This window comes from Acomys russatus, chromosome 19, assembly GCF_903995435.1.
Source record: "Acomys russatus chromosome 19, mAcoRus1.1, whole genome shotgun sequence".
In the NCBI taxonomy this organism is placed as follows: domain Eukaryota; kingdom Metazoa; phylum Chordata; class Mammalia; order Rodentia; family Muridae; genus Acomys; species Acomys russatus.
In genome coordinates this window covers 33,416,815-33,436,720 of record NC_067155.1, presented here as the reverse complement: position 1 = coordinate 33,436,720, position 19,906 = coordinate 33,416,815, and the positions used below count along the sequence as shown (strand labels likewise).

Here is a 19,906-nt window from a genome sequence, read left to right as displayed (position 1 = left end):
AGACAGCCTGGGTCAGAGAAACCCGGGTTTCTGTGTAGTTGACGGTGTTCTGGGTCCCTGTAACAGGCCCTGTGCTGGTTTCTCTTCCAGGTGTATGAGCTGCCCTTCATAGTGGTTCTGGATCACAGGAAGGAGGCTGTTGTGGTCGCCGTGAGAGGGACCATGTCTCTCCAGGTACTGCTGGTGCGCTTGACAGGCTCAGACCTGGGTGCTGGGTGGGAGCAGAGAGTAAGGCACAGATGGGGTGCTCGGAGCAGGGGAAAGCCTCCATTAGGAGCAGGGAAGCCCCGTGTGAGGAAACCGAGGGGGACGCATTGGAGCCAGGAAGCAAGCGTGGGTCGTGAAACTGCCTTGATGAAAGATGGGGAGGTGGTTCCCACTGAACTAGCAGCTGTTGGCAGCAGCGAGGGATGCCTGCTTGGTTTGCCCCCTTCTGACCCTCGGATATGCCCGCCCTCTAAGTCCTGCACCCAGAGCCGGACCGGACAGCAAGAGCAGTCTTCTATCAGAAGACACACTGAGCCATGTATGGTGGTACACTCCTGTAATCCCAGCACTCCAGAGTCCGAGGCAGGAGGATTGCAAGTTTGAGTCCTCCTTGGGGTGCATAGTAAGACTGAGTTTTAAAAAGGGGGTGGGGGCAGCTGGGGAGATGACTCCGGCAAACCAGTTTGAGGGCAAGGCTAGGGACCTGCATACAATCCCCAGAACCCTCATAAAAGCCAGAGGCTGTAGTACGTCTGTGGTCCCAGCTGTCCTGCAGTAAAATGAGAGATGAAAATGGGGGTCCCTCTGGAATCCCAGGGCCAGATAGCCCGGAAGTACATCGACCAGCAAGAGACCTTGCCTCAAACAAGGTGGAGACGGAGGCTGACCCAACCGCTATACCTGGGCCATGGCATACGCACATCCATACACATGATCGTGCACACGCACAATGCACCAAATTTATTAAAAAGGACAGTCACATATTATAAGTTACTTTTGGGGTTCTCTCTGGGCCCTCCCTCCCTCCAGTCCCCATGTGCTGGCTCTTTTCAGGGTGCAGTGAACCCCCTAGTTCCCCTCCAGTCCACTCCCGCCTCCACATATTCAGCTCTTCCCTCTTGTGCATCTGCTTTCTGGTTTCTTCCTTGCCGCCACCCCCCACGCCCCCACCCCCACCCGACCCCCTACCCCGACTCTCACTCTCACTTCCTGGTTCTTCTTTGCTTACTCAGAAAGGGCCAGAGTTACTGCTGAGCAGGCAGAACAGGCCTATCCTCACTGATACTTTGAAGACTGAAACAGAAACTTTCAAGTTCAGGGCTAGCCTGAGCAGCTTAGACCCTATATCGAAATAAAACAGGGCTGGGGACATGGCTCAGCCTTAGGTGAGCACTGGCTCTTGTAGATATGAGTTCGATTCCCAGTACCTACACAGCCGCTCATAGCCATCCACATCCAGGGGTTTAGCACTCTTTTCTGGTCTCTATGGGTATTGGGCTTGCATGTGTTGCACAGACATAACATGTCAACAAAGCACCCATACACATAAAATAATAATATAAAAAAGGGGCTGGAGAGGTCAGACATCATGGTGTCACAACTTTAATTCCAGCCCTTGGGAGTCAGAGGCAGGCAGGTCTCTGAGAGTTAGGGGCTAGCCTAGTCTATACTTCCAAGACTACGTAGTGAGGCCTGGTGTAAGAAGAGAGGCCTGGGCGTATAGCAGAGGGCACCATCCTACACCGAGCCGACCGTGAGGAAGGGCCTGGGTTCAGTCTGGCGTCTAAGCCATCTTAGATCTCCCAGCCTCGGGCCCTCTGGCTCTGTCCTCCCCTCCCAGTCTTTGTTTGACCATTAGTCCCCTGCAGCGAGAGAAGGGTTTCCTGTCATCTCTGCCCCATCTAGGCTCTCATCATCCTAGGCAACCCGTTTTCTGTCCAGACAGGCCCTTCCTTTGTAGCTCCCACGTGTCCCCAGATGCTGGAATTACAAGCATGTTCCCAACACAACCTGCCCCCATCTGATTGGTATGCTGTGCCCTTACCTTCTCCCCCCTAGAAACCTCCAGTACCCACGGCTTTCCACACAGTGATTATTTCTTGTCAGCCTGGCGGATGCTCCGTGACCTGCCTGGCCACCTTTTCCTACTTCCACTCTGAACACAGCACTAAGTGTGTCGGGTGTCCTCAGTGGGTGGCCTGGGGGGCTTCTTGTGTAAGGGTGAGCAGGACATGGCGGCATATGCCAGGATGGGAGGCAGAGGCAGGAGGAATTCAAAGCTAGCCTGGGCTACGTGGTGAGACGCCCCCCATCACAAACAAAAACCAAAATGTCATGGAGCCCAGCCCCAGGTGCTCACTCTGCATTCCTTCAGGTCCTCTCCTGTCAGCGTCTTTGTTATTGTTGAGTGAGCCACACTGAGTGTGAGCTTCTGAGGGCAGGAACAGGGCTTTGTTCAGAGCCCCAAAACACACATGCCCCAGACAGGGAAGATCGCAGTGCTGCAGGAGAGTGGTGTTTCTAGATGCCCCAGGTCCCTCCCACCACCACCACTCCTGCCTGGCACCCAGCCAGCCTCCCGCCTGTCCTGTGTTCTCTGCAGGAGGCTGGTGACATTTTCCCTCAGCAGTCTGCACTGTCTACTAGCCTCTAGACCAGTGGCTCTCAGCCTTCCGGATGCTGTGACCCCTGAGTACAGTTCCTCATGTGCTGACCCTCACCTACAAAGTCCTTTTCCTTGCTGCTTCCTAACTGTCACTTTGCCACTGTTGAGTTGTAATGTAGATATCTGTGTTTTCTGCTGGTCTTAGGCCACCTCTGTGAAAGGGCTGTTTGAACCCCCCGGGGGTCATCACTCACAGGTTGAGAACAACTTCTCTAGGTATCCTGGGAGCAAGAGGCCAGGCCCTCAGCCCCCGCGCATGTGGCCTGCGCCTGCTCTGCAGCTCCACAGGCTGGCTGACCTCGCTGTGTCCACACTCACAGGACATCCTAACAGACCTGTCCGCAGAGAGTGAGAACCTGGAGCTGGACGTTGAGATGCAGGGCTGTGTGGCCCACAAGGTGCGTTGGCTTTGAGAAGGGCCATTTCTAAGAGGGGGAGTGTGGCTGAAGCCAGGAAGGGCTGACTCTCAGAGGCAGCATGCGAAGTGGCTGTTGTTCTCTCTCTCTCTCTCTCTCTCTCACATACACACACTCTTTCTCTCTCACACACACACACACTCTCTCTCACACACACTCTCACACTCTCTCGCACACACACACACACTCTCTCACACACACACTCACACTCTCACACATACACACTCACACACACACTCACACACTCTCTCTCATACACACACACACACTCACACTCTCTCTCTCTTCTCCACCCCCCCAACCCCCCATCGTTTGTAACCCAGGCTGGCCTAAAACTCAATTTTTAGCTAAAGATCACTTAGAGCTTTCTGATCCTCCTGCCTCTACTGTCTGAATGCTGGGATTACAAGTTAGGGATCAAACCTAGGGCTTCGTGCATGCCGAGGTCCTGTCAGCTGAGCTATAGCGCCAGGCATTTTCCCCTCTAGTTAAAGTTTGATATCTTAGCAGAAAAATGCTCAGAGCAGCTCAGAGTGGAGGCCCCAGCCTCGTGGGCGGCATGGGCTGGACAGATACTCCCCACAAGTTCTCTGTGGATGTGGCCACCACAGCCTAGTTCTCTGTTTCTCTCTTCCTGTTCTTGGGTGGGATGGGGGTGGGGCAGAGTTCCTCCTGGGAGGAGGAAAACCCCACCTCAAATAGATGTGTGTGTGTGAAATGACTTTTAAATGTTGGTAAAAATAAGTATAATAACTCCAGACCATTATGAGATTTTCTTTCAACGATGAGGAGATAGATGTGTGGATGGGTGGATGGATGATGGATGGATGGATGGGTGCATGGATGGATGGATGGGTGCATGGATGGGTGATGGATGGATGTATGGGTGCATGGATGGGTGATGGATGGATGGATGGGTGCATGGATGGGTGATGGATGGATGTATGGGTGCATGGATGGGTGATGGATGGATGGATGGGTGCATGGATGGGTGATGGATGGATGGATGGGTGCATGGATGGGTGATGGATGGATGGATGGGTGCATGGATGGGTGATGGATGGATGGATGGGTGCATGGATGGGTGATGGATGGATGGATGGGTGCATGGATGGGTGATGGATGGATGGATGGGTGCATGGATGGGTGATGGATGGATGGATGGGTGATGGATGGATGGATGGGTGATGGATGGATGGATGGGTGCATGGATGGGTGATGGATGGATGGATGGGTGCATGGATGGGTGATGGATGGATGGGTGCATGGATGGGTGATGGATGGATGGGTGCATGGATGGGTGATGGATGGATGGGTGCATGGATGGGTGATGGATGGATGTATGGGTGCATGGATGGGTGATGGATGGATGGATGGGTGCATGGATGGGTGATGGATGGATGGATGGGTGCATGGATGGGTGATGGATGGATGGATGGGTGCATGGATGGGTGATGGATGGATGGGTGCATGGATGGGTGATGGATGGATGGATGGGTGCATGGATGGGTGATGGATGGATGGATGGGTGCATGGATGGGTGATGGATGGATGGATGGGTGCATGGATGGGTGATGGATGGATGTATGGGTGCATGGATGGGTGATGGATGGATGGATGGGTGCATGGATGGGTGATGGATGGATGGATGGGTGCATGGATGGGTGATGGATGGATGGATGGGTGCATGGATGGGTGATGGATGGATGGGTGCATGGATGGGTGATGGATGGATGGATGGGTGATGGATGGATGGATGGGTGCATGGATGGGTGATGGATGGATGGGTGATGGATGGATGGGTGCATGGATGGGTGATGGATGGATGGGTGCATGGATGGGTGATGGATGGATGGGTGATGGATGGATGTATGGGTGCATGGATGGGTGATGGATGGATGGATGGGTGCATGGATGGGTGATGGATGGATGGATGGGTGATGGATGGATGGGTGCATGGATGGGTGATGGATGGATGGATGGGTGCATGGATGGGTGATGGATGGATGGATGGGTGATGGATGGATGGGTGCATGGATGGGTGATGGATGGATGGATGGGTGCATGGATGGGTGATGGTTGGATGGGTGATGGATGAATGAGTGATGGATGGATGGGTGGGTGATGGATGGGTAGATAGATGATGGATGGATGGATGGTGGATGGATGGATAACATTTATCATTTTAACCATTTGTGAGGGTTCAGTTCAGTGGCATCATGTGTTTGTACAATGTTGTGTGCCCATCTATTACCTCATATTGGCTCTGCACTTATTAAACACTAATGCCTGACCCCCAGCTCTGGTCACCTTTTTCTACTCTCTCTCCTTATGAGGTTGCTTCTTCTAGTATTTGTCTGTGTGTGTGTGTGTGTGTGTCTGTGTGTCTGTGTGTGTGTTCCTTTGTATGTGCAGGTTCGTGTGTGTGTGTGTGTGTGTGTGTGTGTGTGTGTGTGTGTGCTTCCAAAGGTCAGAGGTTGAAGTTGGATGTCTATTTCAATTGCTTTCCACATTATTTTTTGAGATAGGGTGTCTAACTAAACTAGATTGGGCATTTAAATCAGTTTGTTTGAATGGGGCCAGGGAAATGGCTCTGTGGGGAAGCTTGACAGGCAAGCTGAACAGCTCTGTTAGCAATTGTTTCTGATCACCGAGAATTACTAAAGCAGGCCTAGGGGTGTGGTTCACTCAGGAGAGTGTTTGCTTTGCTTGCATGAAGCTCTGGGTTCAGTGCCTAGCACCTGGGTGTGGTCACACCTGTAATCCCAATGCTGAGGAGGCGGAGGCAGGAGGATCAGACACTCAGCGTCATCCTCAGCTACATGTAGTGAGTTGGAGGCTGCCTTGGGCTATATAAGCAGGTCTCCCACTAATTAGTAACTAAATGAGAAATGAGAAAATCCTCTTTTTCTCACTCTGCCTGTCTTTTATAACTCATTCCAAACTTGCTGTGGTTCTCAAAATAGTATCTTTTAAAAAATATTTTTGCTTTTGCTTACACACATGTGCCTGCTAGTTTATATGGATACTGTGTGTTTGCAATGGCCATAGAGGCCACAGAGGGCGTCAGATCCCTTGGAATTGGAGCTACAGGCAGTTGTGACCCACCTGTTGCCAGAGTTGGGAATCGAACCTGGTTTCTCTACAAGAGCAACAAATGCTTTTAACCACTGAGCCACCTCTCCAGCCCTCAAAGACGTTTCTTACATTCTTCCCTCTCTGTTGAAACTGCCAACAAAGTATTGAATGGACACAACCAGGCTTTAACACAGTGTGTCTCAGCCTTCCTCACACTGCAACCCTTCAATACAATTCCTCGTGTTGTGGTGACCCCCAACCAGAAAATCTGACTGTCCTGGACTCGCTTTGTAGACCAGGCTGGCCTTGAACTCACAGTGATCCGCCTGCCCCTGCCTCCCAAGTGCTGGGATTAAAGGCGTGCGGCCACCATGCCCGGCTCAGAAAATCCTTTTCATATGCTATTTCCCAACTGTAATTGTGCTGCTGTTAATGAGCCGTAATGTGAATGTGTGGTGTGCAAGCTGGACAGTGGTAGCACACCCATTTAATCATAGCACTCGGGCAGAGGCGTGCGGGTCTCTGAATTCAAGGCCAGCCTGATCTACATAGCAAGCTCCAGGACAGCTAAGGCTACACAGAGAACACCTTGTCTCAAAAGCTCCTCTGAAAAATAAGATTTTGGTGTCTTGATGCTTGTTTTTGAGACAGGATTTCTCTGTGTAGTCCTGGCTATTCTAGACTCACTTTGTAGACCAGGCTGGCCTCGAACTCACAGCAATCCGCCTGCCTCTGCCTCCCTGAGTGTTGGGATTGCAGGCATGCCCTGGCACAGAAAATCTGATATGTAGTCCCAAAAAGGAGCTGTGAGCCACAGGTTGAGAACTGCTGCAAAGTTGAGCCGTGTGATCCTCTGGGACAGCTCTCACGTTCTGCTGCACACCCATCAACCTGGGTGGTGGAGCATGCATCGCAGCATTTACTTTTCCAACACAAGAGTAAGCGGCCAAGCCAGAGCCCCTGGATTACTGTTTGGGGGTCTTTCATCGCGACACAGCCTGTGTGTCCCATGCTTGAAGTATTCTCTTCCTCTGTCAGCTGTAGCTGGAAAGCGCAAAGCACCAATATACAGCTGTCTCAACTTTCTCTGCTTTCCTTGGTGTGAAAGTGGGTTTACCTCTACAACTCAAAACTGTGTGTTTTTAATGTGTGTGTGTGTGTGTGTGTGTGTGTGTGTGTGTGTGTGTGTGTGTGTGTAGGGTTGAGGGTGCATGCATGGCACAACATGCACTTCAGAGAGTAACTTACAGACTCGGTTCTCTCCTTCCACCATTTGGGTCCCAAGAATAGAATTCACTTTGTCCGTGGTGGCGCACTCCTTCAATCCCAGCACTCAGGAGGCAGAGGCAGGTGGATCACTGTGAGTTCGAGGCCAGCCTGGTCTGGTCTACAAAGCGAGTCCAGGACAGCCAAGGCTACACAGAGAAACTGTCTCGAAAAACAAAAACAAAACAAAACAAAAAAGAAAAAAATTCACCTTGTCAGGCTCAGCAGCAGGAACTTTGATCCACTGTCCTAGGGTGGCCGACCTTAAATGGTGTGTTTGAATATCTTTATAAGAAGATCATCCAGGTGTGGCGGCACAGGCACTTGGGAGGCTGAGGCAGGAGGATCAAAAGTGCAAGGCCTGGGGCTGGGAGGCTGGCTCAGTGTGAAGAGTTTGCCACGCAAGCATCAGGACCTGAGTTTGGATTCCCAGCACCCATGTGAGAAGCTGGGCATGTCACCCCAGGCGTGGTGGGGGTTGCTGGAGAGTGGAGCCGGGCAGATCCCAGAGGCTCGCCAGCCAGCCAGTGCCGCAGAACCAGCAGGTTGGCAGATCCCAGGGGCTCACCGGCTGCCCCTGTCTCAGAATCTAAGGCGGGGAGCACTAGAGGAAGTTACCCAGAGTTGATCTCTAGCCACCACACATGCTCACACAAGCGACTGAACCCACACATCTGCATGCACACCACACATGCACAAAGAGCGCCAGACCTGGCTGGGTTACACAGCAAAGTGAGAGCCAGACTAGGCAGCTTAGAGACCATCTCAAAAAAAAATTTTCTTTTAAGAGGACATATTTATGTGTTTGTGTATGTGTGTATATGCCTTTGGAGGCCAGAAAGGAAGCAGGGCAACAGATCCCTTGAAGCTGGACCTTAGGGCGCCTGCCTGTGAGCTGCCTAAAATGGGTGCTAAGAACCAAACCCTGGTCCACTGATAGAAGCACTTCATCATTGATCCATTTCTCCAGCCCATAAAAATAACTTCTAAAGGGTCCGGTAGATTGCTTGCCCAGCATACACAAGGGCCCCAGGTTCCATCCTTGGTCCTTATCTGATTCATGCAGTCATATGTGGTGTGGCTGTGGACTCGTATGCAGAACCACATAGATGTGTCTGCTGCATAGATGGCTGTCCAGGCACCACCTGCTCACTTAGATACATACCAGCACCCACATCGGCAGCCAGCCTCTGGGCCACAGGCCAGTAGTGCATCAGTTGACGCCACTGTACCTGTATCTTCAGGGAATCGCTCAAGCGGCCAGATACATTTACCGCAGACTGGTCAACGACGGGATTCTGAGCCAAGCCTTCAGTGTCGCTCCGGTGAGACTGTCCACGGTCTGTGTTCTGTTCCTGTCGCATTCCACCTGCCTTCTTCCGGGCCTCAACTCCCTCTGCCCCCTGTCTCGTAGGAGTACCGGCTTGTTCTGGTGGGGCACAGCCTGGGAGGCGGAGCTGCGTCCCTGTTGGCCATCATGCTCCGGAGGGCCTACCCACAAGTCCGCGCCTATGCCTTCTCCCCGCCCAGGGGGCTGCTGAGGTAAGGCGTGGGTCTCCTGCAGGACAAGTCAAACAGCTGAAGTGGGGGTTGGGGTCGGGCTGGGGAGAGGTAGCATCTGCCTGTCATCCCAGCACTAGAGAAGCTGGGGTGGGAGGGTTACGAGGTTACAGTTCTCTTTGGGTTTGCAGTAGGTTAGACCACCCGGCACTGCATGGAACTCTGTATCAAAAAGGGAAAGAAATACTTTGTAGTTGGGCTTGGCTTGGTGCATGCAGCACTTGAGAGGCAGAGGCAGGAGGATCTCTGTGAGTAACTTGAGTTCAAAGCAGCCTAGTCTACAGTGTGTTCCAGGACAGCCAGAGCTACACAGAGAAACCCTGTCTTGGAAAAAAGAAACAAGGAAAAAAAAAAAAAAAAAAAAGAAAGTTATGTGGTTAAAGATATGTAAATGTAAATGGCAGTGCGTGCCTGTGTGCGATGCAAGCCCTCAGGCAGAGGCCCAGCAGTGGAGCCTTAGCAGTGCAGTCTGGCAGATGGATTTAATTTCCTAAATAGCCAGGCTAACCCAGAACTTGATAGGGAGCTGAGAGAGACATTGAACTGATCCCCACACCTCGGCCTCCATAGTTGCTGGAATTTAAATCCTGGTCAATAGGCTGGGCGTGGTGGCGCGTGCCTTTAATCCCAGCACTCAGGAGGCAGAGGCAGAGGCAGAGGCAGAGGCAGAGGCAGAGGCAGAGGCAGAGGCAGAGGCAGGCGGATCGCTGTGAGTTCAAAGCCAGCCCGGTCTACAAAGTGAGTCCAAGGACAGCCAAGGCTACACAGAGAAACCCTGTTTCAAAAAACAAAAAACAAAACCAAACAAAAATCCTGGTAAATAATAGAGTTCTAAGTTTTGGGTTTTTGTTTTTGTTTTTGTTTTAATTTATTTATTTATTATTTATATAATGTTGTATCTGCGTGTACAAGTGGACACCAGAAGAGGGCACCAGATCTCATTCTAGATGGTTGTGAAGAGCAGCCAGTGCTCTTAACCTCTGAGCCATCTCTCCAGCCCTCCACCTCCTTTTTTTTTTTTGGTTTTTTGAGACAGGGTTTTTCTGTGTTGCCTTGGCTGTCCTGGACTCACTTTTGTAGACGAGGCTGGCCTCGAACTCACAGAGATCCACCAGGCCTCTGCCTCCTAAGTGCTAGGATTAAAGGCGTGCGTCACCACCGCCTGGCTAAGTTTTGGTTCTTTAAAAGGTCTTTTTACAGTTACATGTGTGTGTGCCCATGTGCGCAGGGACCTATAGAGGACAGAGACATTAGGATTTCCTGGGGCTCCAGTTGTAGGCAGTTGTGAGCCACCCAACCTGGGTGCGGGGAACCGAGCTCAGGTCCTCTAGAAGAGCAGCATGTTCTCATGACTGTTGAGGCATCTCTCCAGTCTCTGGGGTTGTTTTTTTTTCTTTTTTTTTTTAAGATGTTTTATTTTAGGACTAGGGATGTAGCTTAGTGGTAGAGCACTTGTCTACTATGTGTGAGGCCCTGGGTTCAATTCCCAATTCCACTTAATTTATACATCTGTATGAGTGTCTGCCACGACTGTGCGGGTGTCCATGTAGGCCAGAAGAGGGCATCCATTCCCAGGCAGCTGGAGCTACTGTGGGTGGTTGTGAGCCACCCAGAGTGGTTGCTGGGTCCTCTGCAAGAGCAATAAACACTCTGGACCACTGTGCATCTCTCTAGCCTCAAACTTTCCTTAGTTTCAGTTGCATTTCTTTGTACCAGTGTGCACAGGTGCATATGTGGGTGTGTTTGTGTGCTGGTGTGCCAAGGGTGCAGGATAATTTGGAGGGGTCGGTTCTCTTATCCCAGGGATTGAACTCAGATCACCTGGCTTGGCAGCAATTTTTTTTTTTAACCTGCTGATCTTTTTGTAATGGATTAAGCAGGAGGCAGAGAATTCCCATTTACTCTGCGCCCTCCCCATGAGCCTCCCCTGCTGCCTGCCACCTGCCCCAGCCCCAGCTCTTAATGACACATCATGGCACCTAGTCAATCATGTATATAGTGTTCACCTGAATGATCTGCATTCCATGGCCTTGAACAAACAGGACATTTATCTTCAGGAGTTTGAAAACGATTTTTCCTCGCTGACGAACATGTTGAGCATGTTCACTAGACTATGCTATGTAAACTTTTGCCACAACAAAGACTAAAATTAGCTGGATGCGGTGGCACACACCTGTAATCCTAGCACTCAGGGAGGCAGAGGTAGGTGGATCTCCTGAGTGGGAGGCCAGCGTGTTCTACAGAGTAAGTCCAAAAACCTTGGCTTGAAAAACCAAAAATGGGTCAGGCGGTGGTGGTGCACACCTTTAATCCCAGCTCTTGGGAGCCAGAGGCAGGTGGATCTTTGTGAGTTCAAGGCCAACCTGTCTACAGAGCAAGTTCCAGGACACCCAGAGCTGTTACTCAGAGAAACCCTGTCTTGAAAAAAAAAAAAAAAAAAAAAAAAAAAAAAGAAAGCAAGAAAGAGGGAAAACAAAAAATGAATTAATGGATGAAAGAAAAAGAAAAGATAAAAAACAACCCAAAATATTATATATCCATCAGAAAATTTGACTTTTGTTTTTAAGACGGGTCCTTACTATGGAGGCCTTGCTGGCCCCGAGCTCACCGACATCAGCCTGCCTCTGCCTCCTGGGTGCTGGGACTAAAGATGTACACCTTCATACCCGGCAAAAGAGCTTCCCCTTTGTTCATGAAAAGTCTGAAGATTATCGGGAGTACCACTCCCAAAATGGAGAAGAAAAAGTATAGTTTGTAAACTTCATCTAGTCAGCTTCAACCATGTGTCAATATAAAGCTGTTTATATGTCTCCCTTACCTCCCATGTAATGTACACACACAAGCACACATGCGCATAAGCTAGCTTTGAAGTGAGTCTGAGATGTACCTTTTCATCTGTAAGAAATATAAAGAGAGAGAGGGTTTGGGGGGTTTTTTTGCTGTTGCTTTGTTTTGGTTTTGTTTTTTGTTTTGGTTTTTCGAGAGTTTCTCTGTGTAGCCTTGACTTTCCTGGACTTGCTTTGTAGACCAGGCTAGCCTTGAACTGACAGCAGTCCATCTGCCTCTTCCTCCCTAGGTGCTGGGATTAAAGGTATGCACCACCACTGCCCGGCGAGAGGGGTTTTTTAGTTGTTGGTTTTGTTTTTGATTGGTTGACTGGTTTTGGTTTTTCGAGACAGGGTCTCTCTGTGTAGCCCTGGGTATCCTGGACCTCCCTCTATAGACCAGGCTGGCTTCAGACTCGTAGACCTGCCCACCTCTGTCTTTCGAGTGCTGAGAGTAAACGTGTGTGCCACCACTGCCTAGCTCAAAACAGAGAGGTTTTAAATATAATTTATTTTTTTTTTATGTTCATTGGTCTGGTGAGGGTGTTGGATCCCCGGGAACTGCCGGCTGGGTGCTGGGTGCATGTCCTCTGGAAGAGCAGCCATGCTCTTGACTGCTAAGCCATCCCTCTAGCCCCAAGACAGAGACTTGAACTCTTTAAATAATTTCTGGGTTTCTAATAACAGATACATTTTTCCAATTGATCCCTAAACGGTTCCCAGTTTGTCTGCATTGAGGCTCTAAGTGCCATTTCTCACAGTGGATACGGAAGATTTGCCTTACAACTCTCTTCATGGGTTTTGTTTTTGTTTTTCCCCATAACACCTTTCAAAACAAAGTATTACAGGCTGGAGAGATGGCTGAGAGGTTAAGAGCACTGACTGCTCTCCCAAAGGGCCTGAGTTCAATTCCCAGCAACCAAATGGTGGCTCACAACCATCTATAATGAGATCTGGTTCCCTCTTCTGGCCTGCAGGCACACATGCAGGCAGAACACTACATAAATAATAAATAAATAAATAAATCTTAAAAAAAAAAAAAGTATTACCAGTGTATGGGTGCAGGTATAGGTGTGCAAATTGTGGCATGCATATGAAAGTCAGAAAACAACTTTCCGGAGCCAGTCCTCTCCTTCCGCAGTGTTACCAGACAAAGCCTCCTGTTCATGCTGCATTGTGTGGTCCAGGCTAGCCAGCCAGCTTCAGGTCTGTCAGGTCTCTGCCTTTCACTTCACAGCAGGCGCCTGCCACCCACCATCCAGCTTTCCCTTTATTTCTAGAAGAAACCAGGGCATTTCTTGAGAAGAGTTTGTGTCTCACCCTGGCTTTGGCTCTCCTTTCCTTGTGTCAGTGAATGTGTGTCTTGTCGTGACCTGCACAACACTCACCTAGAAGAAACAACAGCGGTTTACAGAAAGGCTGGGATCAAGTGGGCATGTGCCCTGATGGAGCCGCACCGACAGCCCCGAAGCACAGGACATTTATTGTATAAGCTGAATGAGAAGGCAGGCTTAAGCCGGGCATGATGGCGCACGCCTTTAATCCCAGCACTTGAGAGGCAGAGGCGGGCGGATCTCTGTGAGTTCGAGGCCAGCCTGGTCTACAAAGAGAGTCCAGGACAGGTAGAGCTACACAGAGAAACCCTGTCTCGAAAAACAAAAAACAAAAACAATTATTTTTAAAAAAGAGAGAAGGCTGGTTTACTAGATACAGCAGTGTATGTGTGTGTGTGTGTGTGTGTGTGTATGGATGTGTGTGTGTGTGGATGTGTGTGTGTGTGTGTGTGTGTGGATGTGTGTGTGTGGATGTGTGTGTGAGTGGGCTTGTGTGGGTGTGGTGTGTGTGTGTTTGGAATTCTGTAGGGTCTCTGTGGAGGAGCAGTCGTCCAGGAAGAGGGAGCTGTGGCTGATGTTTTTCTACACAGTCAGCATTCCCATCCATGTGGGTGGGTCTGAGACATTGGGGTTAACCTGCTCCCCACACTGTGTCCCACCCACATGGTTGGTTTTACCCAGGAAATGGTAAGGGGACAGAGAGATGGCTCAGGATAAGAGCTCCTGCCTCTGCATCGTGAGGACCTGTGTTTAGGCCAAGCATGCGGAGCAGGCAGTTCTCAACCACCCTAACTCCAGCTCTGGGGATCTGACGCCCCCTTCTGGCCTCTGTGGGCACCTACACACGTGTGCACATACACACACACACACACACACACACACACACACACACACACACACACACACACACACACACACAAATCTTACAAAATTAGAAGAAAATAGCAGTAATCACTGAGTATTAGATCAGATTCAGAGTGGATGGTTTGAGCCCCGTATACTTCCTACTGGCCACACTCACAGCCAAACTGTCACCTCGTCACTCCATAGTGTCAGCAGTGAGAGTCATTGACTTGATAGATTTTTATCAGAGGCTGAGAAATGGGAAGTGGGCCTCTGTTCCTTCTGCACTGGTTAGCTGAAAATGACCTATAAAGAACTTGTCGAGCCAGGCACAGTGGTGCACGCCTTTAATCCCAGCACTCGGGAGGCAGAGGCAGGCGGATTGCTGTGAGTTCGAGGCCAGCCTGGTCTACAAAGTGAGTCCAGGACAGCCAAGGCTACACAGAGAAACCCTGTCTCGAAATGCCCCCCCAAAAAGGGTTTGTCACATATCAGCTTGTGCTGAGGTATAACTCATAAGAGAAATAGAAGAGATGCAGAAATATTATGGGTTTTGAGGTTGTTTTTTTTGTTTTGTTTGTTTTTTTTGTTGTTGTTGTTGTTGTTTTTTGTCGTCGTCGGTGGTGGTGGTTTGGTTTTGAGATGGGATTTTACCACGTAGCCCAGCTTGGCTTGAATCTCATTGTGTAGCCCAGGCTAGCCTTGATCTTTCCACCACAGCTTCACAAGTGCTGGTACTGTAGGTGTGCCCTGGATTAGAACCCTGCTCAGTTTGGAAACTACGCTAGGAGCTTGATTTGGGGGATTGACTTTGTTGTTACTTAACTTTGTTTTCTAATTTAGCATACAGAACATCAACATAGTTCCAAAGACAATTTCATAAAACCCACATTCACACTATTTTCTCATTCACTCAAAAAAAAAAAAAAAAAGTCCTTTCACACCAGAAGTAGGCATTTCTTAGGTGATTTTCACCTTTATATTTTGTTTACAATTTACTTTTTAGGGATTTATAGGTAGGTTTTTAACTATATGTAGCCCAGGCTAGCCCCAATTTTTTTCTCTCCCCCCCCTTTTTCTTTCAAAACAGGGTTTCTCTATGTAGCCTTGGCTGCCTGGACTCACTTTGTAGACCAGGCTGGCCTGGAACACACAGTGATCCACCTGCCTCTGCCTCCCGAGTGCAGGGATTAAAGGCGTGTGCCACCACGCCTAGCTACCCCCAATTTTCAACCCCTCTCCCTCTACCACCTAAGTGCTAGATTGGAGCCCGGGCTGTCCTTGAATTCATTCTAGCCCTGGTAGGTCAGTGGTCTTGCCTCACTTTTCTGACTGGCTGGGTTGACAGGCCTGTGCCACCACACTGGACCAGCCTGTTCTTGCAGGTGGCTAGCCTCGTGCCTCTGCCTGCTCATACATTGCCAGGGCACCTTGGCAGATTGTGTCTTCTGAGCCTGCTTGGTCACCGGGATCATGTGATGGTTTAGCTCTATAGTCACTTTCTGACTGACTCCTTGTGGCTTTGACGCTGCCCTGGAGTCCTCATGTCCCTTCTCTCCTGTGGGGGATCTGGAGTGGTGACAGCAGCATCTGTCCCAGCAGCTGTTCCACTCTCTGTCTGAAGCCTCCTGCAGCAGCGGAACCTGGCCTAACTTGTCTCTTGTTTGAAATTCCAGCAAATCCCTTTACGAACACTCCAAGGACTTCGTTGTGTCACTTATCCTTGGGATAGATGTGATCCCCAGGTTGGTGTGCTCCGAGGTTGGCCCCTGGGGTCAGTCAGGGCTCTTGGCCTGAATCCTGGGTCCTGAGCGCAGTCTGCTGTTTACTGAACAGGTTAAGCGTGGCCAACATGGAGGATCTGAAGCGAAGGATCCTGCGAGTGATTGCTAACTGCAATAAGCCGAAGGTAACCACCCGGCCGGCCAGGGCTAGATGTGCAGGAGGGGCCTGGCAGAGCACACTGCCTCTCCACACCTCCCCACCCCACCCCACACCCCCCCCCCCCGCCCTTCCCAGCGCGCTCAGGCTGCTTCCAGGCTTAGAGAGAAAGGCTGACACATACAGCTTCTAAGAGGTTCTAGGGGGCCGGCAAGATGGCTGGGGGTGGGATGGGGGGAGGCGCTTGCTGCCAAACTGTCTGGCCGGCATTGAGTCCTTGTGGTGGGGGAGGCCCTCCCGTCAGTCTCACACATACAACTATCTAAGTAAATGTGATAGGAACATTTTAATGGTAGAGGCTTGGGTGTGTAGCTCAGCGGTAAAGCACTTCCCTAGCGTCCACGAGGCTCAAGATTCAAACCCACACACTCAGGGAAAGAGAGGAAGTCTATTAACCAGTAGAAGCTGATGGCCATGAGGCGGGGCTGTGGTGTTGGCCTACAATCCCAGTCCCTGGGAGACTGAGGTAGGGCTGCCAAAAATGTGTGGCCAGGAGGAGGAAGAAGCCAAGGAGGGGGCGGGCGGAGGCTGGAGCTCAGTGGTAGAACAGTTGCCTAGCATGCATGAGGCCCTAGTTTTGTTGCCTTTGGGGTAGTTTAGAAAAGGAAGGGAAGGCCAGTGAGACAAGGCGGCTACGTGAGCCACGTGATTCCAGGCCTTGGAACCCAGGGGGTGGAGGAGCCAACTCCCAGTCTGTGCTCTGAAACATCCACCAATACATACATACATACACACACACACACACACACACACACACACACACACACACACACACACACAGCTCAGAAACATGCCAAATAAACACGAGTAAAACAATATTCTTTAAATACACACACACACACACAAAGCTCAGAAACATGCGAAATAAACACGAGTAAAACAATATTCTTTAAATACACACACACAATGGTAGTTTTGACAATATTAAAAAAATATCTGCTGACCTGTGGTTTCACTGGCACAATGGGACTGTAGATGCCTTTACTTTCTTGCCCTTTTAATTGATTTATTTCATGTGTATTGGTGGTTTTTTTCTGCATGTTTGTTGGTGTGAGCTTGCCGAATCCTCTGGAACTGGAGTTACAGACAGGTGTGAGCTGCCATGTGGGTGCCTGGAATTGAATCTAGGTCCTCTGGAAGAACTGCCAGTGCTCTTAACTGCTGAACCATCTCTCCAACCCCCACCCTTTTTCTTTTTAATTTTGTTGCCAAACAGAAAATGTAATATTCACATCTTACCAGACACCTCATTTTTTTTTCCTGGGGTTTTTTGAGACAGGGTTTCTCTGTGTAGCCCTGGCTGTTCTGGAACTCACTTTATAGACCAGGCTGGCCTTAAACTCACAGAGAGATCTGCTTGCCTCTGCCTCTCAAGTGCTGGGATTAAAGGTGTGCACCATCATACTGGACTGGCCTTTCCCCCCCTCCTACCCCCTTCAGAGCTAGGGTCTCAGGGAGCCTAGACTGGCTTTTTTTTTTTTTTAAAGCTAGGGTCTCAGGTAGCCTGGGCTGGCCTCAAACCTTCTGTGTAGCTGCTGACCATGAACTTCTACTCTTTCTGCGTCTACCTCCCAAGTGCTGAATTAGAGGTGTTGCATCACCATACCTGGCTTTACATGAGTATGAAATCCAAGGCTTTGCTTCTATTTTTTTTTTTTTCCCCAGAAAGTAGCACCTGTCTCCTGGGGTGTAGCTAGCTCAATGGTAGAGCATAGTATTAGCATGTATAGGGCTTAGCTCTGGGGTCAATCTCTAGTATGTATGTGTGTGTACGCAAATATACATATATGTGCATATATGCACATATACATATGTATATATACATACACACACATATTTATATATGTATACTTCAGGATACTTGTATTTGCATTTTGGCTACTGCTCTGAGTATGATGGCTTCATGGTGCCACAAGCCCCTCATGATCCACAGCTGTGGTGGACAGACTGAGCCCTAAGGGCTGCCTCCCAGCGCAAGACCAACCTGGTCCTTGGGTCTCACCTTTCAGTACAAGATCTTGCTGCATGGCTGTTGGTATGGCCTGTTCGGAGGAAGCCCTGATAACTGCCCAACTGAACTGGATGAAGGCTGCCAGGGAGCCCTGACTCAGCCTCTTCTTGGGGAGCAGAGTCTGCTGACACGATCCTCCCCGGGCTACAGTTCCAGTGACTCCCCAACAGATTCTCCCACCAAGTACCCACCGCTGTACCCACCTGGCAGGATCATCCACCTGGAAGAGGAGGCTGGTTCAAGGTGAGTGTGGTGACACGTGGGCCTGACGTGCCTGTCCACCAAGGGTGCCCAGAAGCACTAGCAGATGTTCTCGTTTGTTCCAGGTTTGGCTGCTGTTCCGCTGCACACTACAGGGCGAGGTGGGCACATGAAGCAGAATTCAGCAGGATCCTGTTAGGCCCGAAGATGCTGACTGACCACCTGCCGACCATTGTAACTCAGGCCCTGGACAGAGTGGTGGCTGACAGAACAGCCTGTGTCTCCTGCCCAGGGCATGGTGGCTCTAACGTGGATTAACCAGCTCTGCTAGACACTGCCCAGCACAATGGACCTGCGCTTTGATCTTTCTTGGACTGAATGTGAGTGGCTTCTGTGAGGCTGGTGTGGTGGTGTCCGTCAACAGTCATCTGATGGGGCCCAGCAGAATGGGCATCAATATGACCATACTATTTCTAGAATCTTTTTTGTTGGTTTTGTTTTGTTCCCTTAAACCACAGTATTAATAGGGTCTGGAGTTGGCAACATGCAGAGGCATTGGGACTTCTAGGACAGCTTGTGGAGCAAGCCTCCCATGGCCGTCCGAGAACTCTCAGTGGGTCTGCAGCATCCGGCTCTGTTTACATGAGTCTGAACTTAAGACAACAGATGTGCACTTTATATTCTTTACCTGCATTCTTCACGGGGTACCAAGGGCAGCAGAGCTTCCTCTGAGCCCAGCACTGCAGCTCCTCATTCATACAGAAACTGACTGTTTAACTTTCATGTATGAGTAATTCTCACATTCTAGCTCTGGAGCCAGCTGGTGAGCTCAGAGGGACTTTTAGAAATAAAGTAGTTAATACACCACCAATGGCTGCACGAGAAGGTCTGTATTACAGGGGGAATGGGACTAGCTAATAGCCCATCAGCCTCTTTATGCTGGACTACAAGAGCATGCACTGCGGTACCCCGCTGGTCGTAAGTCTTTGTCTTTCTACTGTAAACCAAGTTGTCTTGTCACTCTGGCTACTGAGAACCGCACACATTCCCACTAGAGTCCACCAAGCACAGAACACAGCATCCAGCAACCAACAGAAAGGCCAAGTGTTGATGGTGACTTGAGCCTGCTATTCCTAACACCCAGGCAGGAGGATCAGGAATTAAGGTCACACTCATAGCTGACCCAGGCCATCTTGTGCTACCGGAGATGCTGTCTCCAAACAAAACTCCAACAGAGGGCTAGTTTAGACCAAAGGGAAGCAGGGCGTGGTGGTGCACACCTTTAGTCCCAGCACTCGGGAGGCAAAGGCAGGCAGATCAATATAAGTTTGAGGCCAGCCTGGTCTACAAAATGGCTCTAGAATAGCCAAGGCTACACGGAAAAACCCTGTCTTGGGGAAAGAAAAAAAAAGGGAAACCTGCCAAGACTAAGGGCATATGCCAGATACACACCTTTAATCTTAACATTCCAGAGCAGAGGCAGACCATTCTCTGAGTTCAAGGCCAGCCACGATGAGCCCAGAAATAACCAGCCTGGAGTTTCTAAAATGAAGAGTCCTCAGACACGCAGCTTTGTCAGGTTAAGTATTCCATGTAGTCGTATGGGGTATAAGATTTGGCAGCCAAGATTCCTGCAAAACTTAACAAAGTAAGATTGATGAGATCTTAAAATGCGCTATTTTTAACAAGGTTTGAGACAGCTTGGCTAGTGTGTCGTGCAAGTGTGAGGGCCTGAGTTCACACTCTGCTGGAGAAGGGTTGACCAGAGGCACCCAGGG

The 19,906-nt window shown here is 50.0% G+C and overlaps 1 protein-coding gene across 1 annotated transcript in view; it reads left to right on the top strand.

The window, feature by feature from the left end:
* The window catches only part of Daglb (diacylglycerol lipase beta), a 38,071-nt gene extending 19,510 nt beyond the window's left edge, over positions 1 to 18,561 (top strand). The window contains exons 8-15 of the mRNA XM_051161085.1: positions 91 to 174; positions 2,974 to 3,051; positions 8,658 to 8,738; positions 8,828 to 8,955; positions 15,652 to 15,720; positions 15,812 to 15,884; positions 17,926 to 18,170; positions 18,254 to 18,561. Coding sequence (XP_051017042.1) covers positions 91 to 174; positions 2,974 to 3,051; positions 8,658 to 8,738; positions 8,828 to 8,955; positions 15,652 to 15,720; positions 15,812 to 15,884; positions 17,926 to 18,170; positions 18,254 to 18,446 — 951 coding nt within the window. The 3' untranslated portion in view covers positions 18,447 to 18,561. The remainder of the gene's footprint in view (positions 1 to 90; positions 175 to 2,973; positions 3,052 to 8,657; positions 8,739 to 8,827; positions 8,956 to 15,651; positions 15,721 to 15,811; positions 15,885 to 17,925; positions 18,171 to 18,253) is intronic.
* The last annotated feature ends 1,345 nt before the right edge of the window (positions 18,562 to 19,906 follow it).